General features: G+C 35.9%; 1 protein-coding gene across 3 annotated transcripts; it reads left to right on the forward strand.

Moving 5' to 3' along the window:
- Positions 1–1,101: 1,101 nt before the first annotated feature.
- Positions 1,102–8,101, forward strand: LOC104908650 (CDP-diacylglycerol--inositol 3-phosphatidyltransferase 1). 3 transcript variants are annotated; one of them, XM_010697783.4, is made up of 12 exons: positions 1,102–1,434; positions 4,750–4,868; positions 5,011–5,095; positions 5,207–5,256; positions 5,481–5,520; positions 5,786–5,830; positions 5,916–5,981; positions 6,062–6,176; positions 6,290–6,346; positions 6,491–6,589; positions 7,534–7,597; positions 7,701–8,101. In XM_010697783.4, exons 2-11 carry the CDS (start codon positions 4,808–4,810, stop codon positions 7,591–7,593), a joined length of 678 nt encoding a protein of 225 aa, XP_010696085.1. In that variant the 5' UTR covers positions 1,102–1,434; positions 4,750–4,807; the 3' UTR covers positions 7,594–7,597; positions 7,701–8,101. The 3 variants fall into 3 exon arrangements, with proteins under 3 accessions (XP_010696085.1, XP_048504046.1, XP_010696084.1); XM_048648089.1 differs by adding an exon at positions 4,536–4,579 and having other exon boundaries at positions 1,103–1,434; positions 7,534–8,101; XM_010697782.4 differs by having other exon boundaries at positions 1,103–1,434; positions 7,534–8,101.
- Positions 8,102–8,970: the final 869 nt, after the last annotated feature.

Here is an 8,970-nt window from a genome sequence, read left to right on the forward strand (position 1 = left end):
TAATATAACAGAAACACCCATAACTACAGTGTGATCAGCAAACACTCCAATATGTAACTCAAATGATCAAAGAAATTGATGAAAAACTTCAACATCTATAAAACTACTCGGTAACTTAATATAACCAGATCAATCCGCATAATGTGAAGACTCTTTTTTTGGCAGATTATGGCAGCATAAAATCGGAAAAAATCCAACAAATTAGACTGCCATTAAGTGACTTTACATGTTTGTAATTAATCAATAGAAATAGCTATTTTTTCGGCATTTTCAAGTCAATTTCTGATAAATTTTACTCTACTCTGAGATGTTCAAATAAAGCTAAATAAAATCAGCCAAAATAGAGACTGAAACGAAAAATGATTACCTTGCGGCCCAGAACCCCCAAACTAGGGAGCTTTGCCCCTGGACCCCAACTCGCTGACCAGTCAGCGAGATCCCCGTGCTAAGTTTTTCGAAGCGTCATGTTTAAGACATTCTATCAGTTTTATTCGAATTTTTTTAATTACATTAGCATTTCTCCGTAATATAACGAGACGGTAAAAAAAACTTGAAGTCGTTGGTAGTCCTTCAATGGAGGAAATGGAAGGGATGAGAGAGAGTGTGTGAAAGATAAGAGGTAATGAAAGAGGTGAGGAGGAATGGAGGGGGATGGAAAGGGAATGAGTGAGGGAATGGGGAATGGAGGGGAAAGAGGAGGAAAAACCCTTGCATTTTTATACAAAAATACAGGGCGTTAATAGGATAATACAAGACTTCCAACTTCAAGGTGGGAGGTTCAATCCTCACGAGAGGCACTTTGAGGGTAGGGATTCCCCTTACCCTTCACCCTTACTCTCAACTGCCTGGCCCATTAACACCCGAGCGGGGTTTGGCTATTTCTTCTTACCAAAAAAGTAGGAAAAAATAGGGCGGTCTGGAGGTGGTTTGAAACTCACCTTGTGACTTGGAGATCACAAGTGAGGTATCTGAGCGAGGTGATGATCTAGTAGGACCGTTTTCTTACCAACGGATCCTCAGTTGGAGCCAAAAAAAAATAAAAAAATTTAGCAACGTAGAAGAAAGTGAAGTACGAAGTTGATATGGGCCGGCCCATCAGTAACTACTCATTACGGATCCTCTCTAACTCCTCAGATCAACTCTCTCTTTCTCTCTCCTCAGATAACCGAATCTCTCTCTCCCTTTTTCTCCATTGTTGAAGGGTTCAATCTCACTCATTCTCTCTGCAAAATTAACTAATTATACTCCATAATCCTCATATATTTAGTTTCTTTACATTTCTGGTTCATTTGGATTCGAAACTGCCTAATTTGGTTGGATTTCTGGTTTATTTGGGATTCGAACTTGCGTTTTTTGGTTGAATTTCTGGTTTACTTTTGATTGTAACTTGCAGATCTAATATCTCTTCCAAATCTTTCCTGAGCTAAAATTCAGGTTAGTTTCTTGTGCTTTTTTTTTTGTTCTTTTCCAAAAAAAAATGTCGTGTGTTTGTATCTTATAAATTTTCAGATTTTGGTTATGATGAAATTTACTGTGTTTTTGATATATTGATGTAAAATTTATGCGTTATAGGATATATCGACTAAATTAGCGGTCGAGATAATGGGAATATTGGATGGATTATGGAAGGTTTGAACTTATTAACTGCGAACAAATGAAAAACAATAACAAAATTATCGGAATAAAAGTAAATTAGAATTATGAATGCAAAGTAGTAGTAACGTGATAGCCTACTTAATGCAAATTAGGTTGCGTTTTTGACATGGAAAATTGTATCTTCCCAATTATCCATTAGAGATAGTCATTCATGATTACTGGGATCGAGCTCACAATAGAAATAAGTTATTTTCTATTATCGATCTCTAGTAGGTAGATTACCGATGAGTTGGTGTAGCATTCTCCTTTGAGCCGGATATAAGGGGGAAACTCCTAATCACTCTTCCCCAGTTGCTTGCTTCATGGGCTACTCACTAGTTCATCCGTCATCCCATTTGCGAGCGCAACTAACCCATGAGCCACCTTTACTTATCCTTAATGGTTAAGGCTATAATTAGCGAACCTCTTTTTAATTAAATTTGTCATAGCACTATTAGTAAAAAGAGTAATAATCTCACTAGTTACTCCAATATATGCTTGTAGATACAATATTTACTACTATATAAAGGAAGCCATTTAGAGAGCATTGGGAGAGCCACAAAGAAATGCCATGTCACAATATATGATCAATATTATAATTTCGGAATCATAAGTTAGATAACTAGATTTATGGATCTTATGAGTTACTCCAATAGTTAGTCTTTAAATTTATAAAGCACAATGTGTTCCAAATGATAGCAACTTACTCATACAGGAGAGAGAGAGAGAGAGAGAGTGAGAGTGTTCTTTTCATTTAGTATCATCAACTAGCTAAAGGATTCTTCCGCATAATCACATGCCCAAAGTAACACCCCATCTAGTTAACTTAACACTACTTATCAAGGTTATATTGCATGAGAGAAGCTGCAATGTGGAGTTACCTTGTGGTGGGGCACAACAATGAAGGTCCTGCACATGCAGCCTCTAGAAAGCAACTACAATGACAATCAATGATTTAAGTCTAAGCAAGGGGTTCTCCAACTCCCAATCCCAATTACAAAAACATCATTTCTGAATAGAAGTCTTAAGCAAGGTTTCTACATTTTGGAATCCCCCATTACCAATTGCAAAATGATTTAAAATTAATCACAATTGCACAATGAACAAAATTACTCATACTTGTGTACAAATCCAAAGACCAAAGTAAGCTCACAAGTGAACTAGAAGTAATTACAATTATTATATCGTAATTGGCAAAGGAAGAAAGAGAGTAAAAACACTAAGAGTAGGAGTACTCAGCTCAGGCTGGTTACTGACTAAGAGAAAAAACCAAGAATGAAAAAATATATTATCACTTGGTAGCACTGATGACTCGGCTCTGGATGGTGAGTGGCCAAAGGTTGGAAATTGGAGCCAGCCCTCTAGACTTCGTGAACGCTACTGTGCAAAAACCAAGAAAATTAGTTCAAGCTTTGAGCGATGAGCTACAATGCGAGGGAAAAAGGAGAGAGAAAGAGAGAGGGGTTTGAAACTATGGGTTTGAGGAATTGAAGAAATAGCGATGTTTCTAATTTTTCCAACGGGAAAAGCGGCAGTTTCATCTTCGTTCAACCTTAAATATTTCTTCAGCCATGGTCGAGCTACAAATTACTTGCAGAGTTACAATAATAAAATGCAGATTCTGCGAAAGAAAAAGTAGATTAAAAAAAAAAATCAACAAACTAAACCATAAGGAAAAATAAAATAATTTGCATTATATTTGACTAATAGCAACCAGCAATTCTATGCTCGAGCACTTCGATGCAAAGCAAAAAGGTAAATGAAATAACACTAAAATCTAGAGGTGATCATTTTGGCCCGGCCCGGCCCGCTTTTGGGCCGGGTTTTGGGCAGAATTTTTCGGCCCGCAGGCCGGGCCCGGTCGTTTTTTTTTTATTTTTGGGCGGGCTTTGGGCAAGCTAAAAACGACTTTTTAGTCTATTTTTTGGCCCGGCCCGTTTTGGCCCGCAAAAGCCCGGCCCGAAATAGCGGGCTTTGGACACAAAAATTCGGCCCGAAATTTAGGCCCGGCCCGGCCAATGGGCAAATTTTTTTGGCCGCGGCCCGGCCCGAACCCGGCCCGGCCCGAACCCGGCCCATGATCACCTCTACTAAAATCATAGTTGCTTTATAATGTATCATATCATCAATAAGCACAACGATCAATTAATCAATCAGAAAAAAAATGGAAAAAGAAAGTGAGAATCAAAAAGTAAAGTGAAATGTAGGTACTTTTCAATGTGTTGATTGATGAAGCAAAGATGCACCAAATGATAATGTGTTCACCAAAGGGAGAGAAGAGAGAGAATGCTAGAGATTAATGATCTATTAATATTATGTTAAAAATGGACAAATTTAGAATATAAATCAGGGCGTGAAACATTCTATCTATTAAGGTTACATTCTCACCTTATCATCAGTAATTGGTGAAGCTTGGGTAGCCAAACTTGAGCATTGGCGATCGAGAAGAGCATGACTGTGCCAATGGGGGAACTAGGATTGATAAACACAACTTGACATCCAAGGACCTTATCACAGGGCTACCTGTGCAGGACCTTCATGGCTGGGCCACACAACCTGATAACTCCATATGGCAGCTTCTCATGCAAATATAACCCTTGATTAGTAGTCTTTGAGTGAATTAGATGGTGCGTCACTATGGTTATGTGCTTATGCCAGAGAATCATATAGCTAGTCGATGATACTAGTTCAGAAGAATTCTCTTTCTCATCTCAGTAAGTTGCTATCATTTGGAACTTATTGCTTTATCAAAAGGTTAAACATTGGACCTCTAAGGGTCTGAGTGCTGTGTGCCCCTTCCTCTTAACTTGGGTAAAAGCTCATACATGCCTTTCTTTGTTTTTCTGCAAATATCCATATACAAAAAATTGTGAAAATCATTTTTACTTTGATCTTATTAGGGGAGAAAAGCTAAATGTCACCATGCAAGAGATAAGTTGCTTTGGTGAGTTTTGATTCAGATGCATCTGGTGTCTGGACCCGGAACGAGTATTTAATGATTTGTTGATGAGAAACTCTGTCTAAAGCTTTTCTGTTTTGCGTTTTTGCGTAGATAATTTAGTTTATGCATCTGAAATTGACCTTGGCTAATAATTGTATCTTCATTTCATGCAGGTATAAAAAGATAGTTCGGATCTTTTGTAGATCATACATTCTTACTTTGTAGAGGAGTATGGCTGATAAATCAAAGCCGAAGATGTCAACAGTATATCTTTATGTACCCAACATTATTGGTGAGTTTGGCTAATTGTATCATTTTTGCCACATTAGCTAATCAAGATTGCAATGTGTATTAGTTTTTGCTGGAAGTGTTCTTAGGACAAGATACTTTTTTTTCCATGTTCTGCCTTTAACTTCATATATATGGTAATGCAGGGTACATTAGAGTTCTAATGAATTGCGTTGCATTTGCTATATGCTTTTCTCATAAAGGCCTTTTTTCAGTTCTGTATTTTATAAGGTAATTACCATTTTCAACCATCGTACTCAAATTATGGATGCACAATGGTTTCAATATCTTTGTTTTCTCAACTGTAACTTGGGTAGTAAAGTTTTCTACCTTTTGTTGCAGCTTTGTATGTGATGGTATAGATGGTTGGTTTGCTCGTAAACTCAATCAAGGTATGACTGCTTTACTGTCGTAAATCATTTTTGTTTTAAGAGAAAGGTTTATAATAGATGTAATGATAGAAGAACACAAAAAGGTGCAAAAAAAATTCTGAACGCGTGGTGATTTTAAAATTTTTGTGTTAGATGGATTGGAAACTTATCTTTATGCTTGGAATAATCAGTGAGTTTATTTTAATTTCGTAACTTGGTCTGATTTCATGCTCATTTCTCTCCAGTATCAACTTTTGGTGCTGTCTTGGACATGGTGACAGACAGGTCTATCATCTACTTTCTCTCCTGTTCTCTTCAATGTTTATTACCCATCCTGTCCCGTTCATACCCACTGTCTTTCTACAGTTATATTGTCCGTGCTGTTGCAAATTACCCTTCGCCAAGTTCCATCCCGAAACATATTTACTACAATCTGTTTTGCTCAAGCCTATATTTAAGTGCATGTTGTTGAGAAGTGTTATTATACTAGGATTCATGGGTGAATATATTTTACTGATAGCCACTGACATGAAGTAATTTGGCTTTTCAGGATTAGCACTGCTTGTTTGCTTGTGATACTATCTCAGATATATCGGTATTTTTCACAGGCTACACTTATTTCATTTAATTTGTGCTTACATAGTGCATAAGATGCATCTGACCCTTATAATGTTGTGCAGGCCTAGCTTGATTTTCTTATCATTGCTTGCTCTGGATATTGCAAGCCATTGGTTCCAAATGTACAGGTATTTACAGCATATTGTCAGCACCTATACCGAAGTATATTTCTCTAAATTTGATGATTTCATCATTTCTGTTGCTGCAGTACTTTTTTGACAGGCAAGGCTAGCCATAAAGACGTGAAAGACAGCTCTAGTTGGCTGTTCAGATTATATTACGGAAACAGAATGTTTATGGCATTCTGTTGTGTCTCATGTGAGGTAATGAAATTTGGTTCTGTATGCCAGATGCTGTAATTCCCGTTTATTCTATAATTAGAAGTTGTATTATTTTGAGAATTACTGCTTATGCCACTTGTTTCCTGAATCCACAGGTTCTGTATATTATCCTTTTTCTCCTTGCAAAGAGCCAAAGTGAAGATGTTCTTGATGTGAGAATTCCATTTTACACCACTTCATCGTTTTCAGATATTAGAGGGAATAACTATTAAATTATAAGCTTCTTTTTTCTTTTGTTCTTTTTACTTTTTGTTTGAAAATTCCTGCTTATATTTTCATTTGTGCACGTGCCACAGGTTTTACTTTCGTCCAGAAGACAAAGTTTGGCTCTCTTTCTCCTAGAAGTTATAGTTCTATTTGGTTGGGCAGTTAAGCAAACAATCAATTTAATACAGGTAACTCAACTGTATCAACAGATTCTGCGGACTCTTATCTCCACTTCTGTACCTAAGAGGACTCTTTGACGTTTTGAGTTAGTTTCTTTATTAGCTTGGTAAAATTTTAACATCATACTGATAATTTAAAATGCTTAGATGTTAGTCTCTTGTTCATCGTCCATCTGTTTTTCTTTTATCTTGTTAAAAGTGGAGGGTTTCTAAAGGAAGGGACAATTGGGTCATGCAGTAGCCAGTATATATATATATATATATATATATATATATATATATATATATATATATATATATATATATATATATCACGGTTGGATCATGTATGCGTGTGAATGACGTATCCAGTATCTCTGGTATATGAGCCATATATATTATCAAACTTGGATTTTGGATAAGGTGTTTCACACCAAACAAAGAGAAGGAATTGGTGTGGGGATCTTACCAAGGAGATTTACCATAATTCCCCTGCTAACATGTTGGGTGGAGAACAGTTCTTAAAATAACCAGACTCTTTCGGATTCCCAATTTTTCCAACCCCCATCCTAGTATGGCATTACCCTTGATGTGCAGCTACCTTGTTTTCTATGTATAATTAAGGGTTTTATATGTGCAGCTACCTTGTTTTCTTTGTATAATTAAGGGTTTTGATATATGTAGCTCTTACGGTTGCAAACAAACATTAAATAAACTTCCTAGAACAGTATTAATTTAGGAACTTATGACATACTCATGTTTAATTGATGTAAATAATGTTTTTTTATTGCTTAATCTTTTCATTTGCTAGCTTCTTATATGCATCCCCAAGGGCTGCGTAAATCATTTTCCAACTAATAATAAGCTTTCTACAACCTTGAAATAACTTGAACCTTTTTTTCAACTACTTTCAAAATGCTCATTCCTTAGTTCCTCAATGTCTAAATCCTTGTGTTACATTCCATGTTTTCCAGCTAAAGACAGCTGCAGATGCATGCGTTCTGAACGACATTAACACAAAGCAGAAGCCATAAATGGGTACATTCCATACGCTCAACTCTCTTGACTACCCTCATTTGAGCGCGATGATGCTATCTCACGACAGTGGAAGAAACTTCTCTCTTCTGGATTTGCTTATCAGGGATGCTCAGGTGGAATATTTTGGGCTTCGGTCCAAACAACTGCTCCTCGGCATGGCCAGTTGGGCTTCCAAGAACCTCGAGGATTGTTTGTGGAGGAGGACTATGGTCCATTATTAGTTGGTTGCTAGTGTCATAATTACGGAATAGATGTTTCAGTCATTAATTAGTAGATGATGTTATTTTATATTCTGATTGACATGGTGCACATAAATGGTTAAATAGATCACAACATGTCTCATTTGCTTGCTTGCTAGGCTTTTTACCCCTTTACATTTTGTATTGAGAGCAAGGAATTTACAGAAGCCGGAACTTGATGCTTTTTTGCATCATTTAACCATTTTACTTGAGAGTCTGATTTTTGAAGGAAACGTTACCCACAATGGGGATTGTTTGGTTTAAATCTTACTTGGCCTGTTTACAATTTGGTATCCTCCAACTTTCTCGTCCTCTCCATAACATTAATTTCTAGTTTCAGTTTACGCGTACATGGCTCCGGTTGCTTTTCCGTTATTATGGTGCTGCAAAATAGTTTGAAGTTGAGATAAAATTCAGCTGTAGCAAAACTACAATCGTTGTGGTTGACATCAGCTTATTGGAGATGTTATAAAATAATAGGTTTATGATGCAAATTTACCATGTTGTCCAAACTCCAAATATGTAATAAGTGCCAATATTTCCAAATGTAGACATATAGATATGCTTCTTCTATCCCATGAAATCCATCGTGCTTGTCTTTGTGAATATGGTTAAACTTTAAAAACTTCAAACTTAGTTTTTTCTAATCCATATTTCAATTTTTACTTTTTACCAATTTTAATTTACATGTTTTACTTGTACAATATTTTGAACATTAATATATTTAATTGTGTATAAGTAGAATTATTAAAATAAAAAACCTCACATGACTATGTTTTCTTACGTATGAATAACACAGAGAGTCAAAGTGAGACATATTAATAATGCACAACGTCAAAAAAAAATCTCTATTATAAGCTAAGAGGGAGCAATGGCGTCCCCCTTTGAATTTACATATTCACCCCTCTACAACATAAAACCATTACACATAAATTTACTAAAATAAATTCAACCAAATCTCTATTAAACTCAATCAACTCATATAATTGTTTATCAAAAAAAAAATCAACTCATATAATTGTCAATCACATAAATTTGCCAATAAAAAAGATTCAATCAAATTAAATTTAGATCCAATCAACTAAAAAAATTCGTAATCAAGAACTTACCAAAAATTAATACTACAGACAATAA

Source organism: Beta vulgaris, chromosome 7 (genome assembly GCF_026745355.1).
Source record: "Beta vulgaris subsp. vulgaris cultivar EL10 chromosome 7, EL10.2, whole genome shotgun sequence".
NCBI lineage: Eukaryota > Viridiplantae > Streptophyta > Magnoliopsida > Caryophyllales > Amaranthaceae > Beta > Beta vulgaris.

Coding starts and splice junctions, on each gene's coding strand:
- LOC104908650 (XM_010697783.4), top strand. CDS start 4,808: ATGGCTGATAAATCAAAGCCGAAGATGTCAACAGTATATCTTTATGTA. Junction 6,347..6,490: donor AAAGTGAAGATGTTCTTGAT/GTGAGAATTCCA, acceptor CACGTGCCACAG/GTTTTACTTTCGTCCAGAAG. Junction 6,590..7,533: donor AAACAATCAATTTAATACAG/GTAACTCAACTG, acceptor CATGTTTTCCAG/CTAAAGACAGCTGCAGATGC.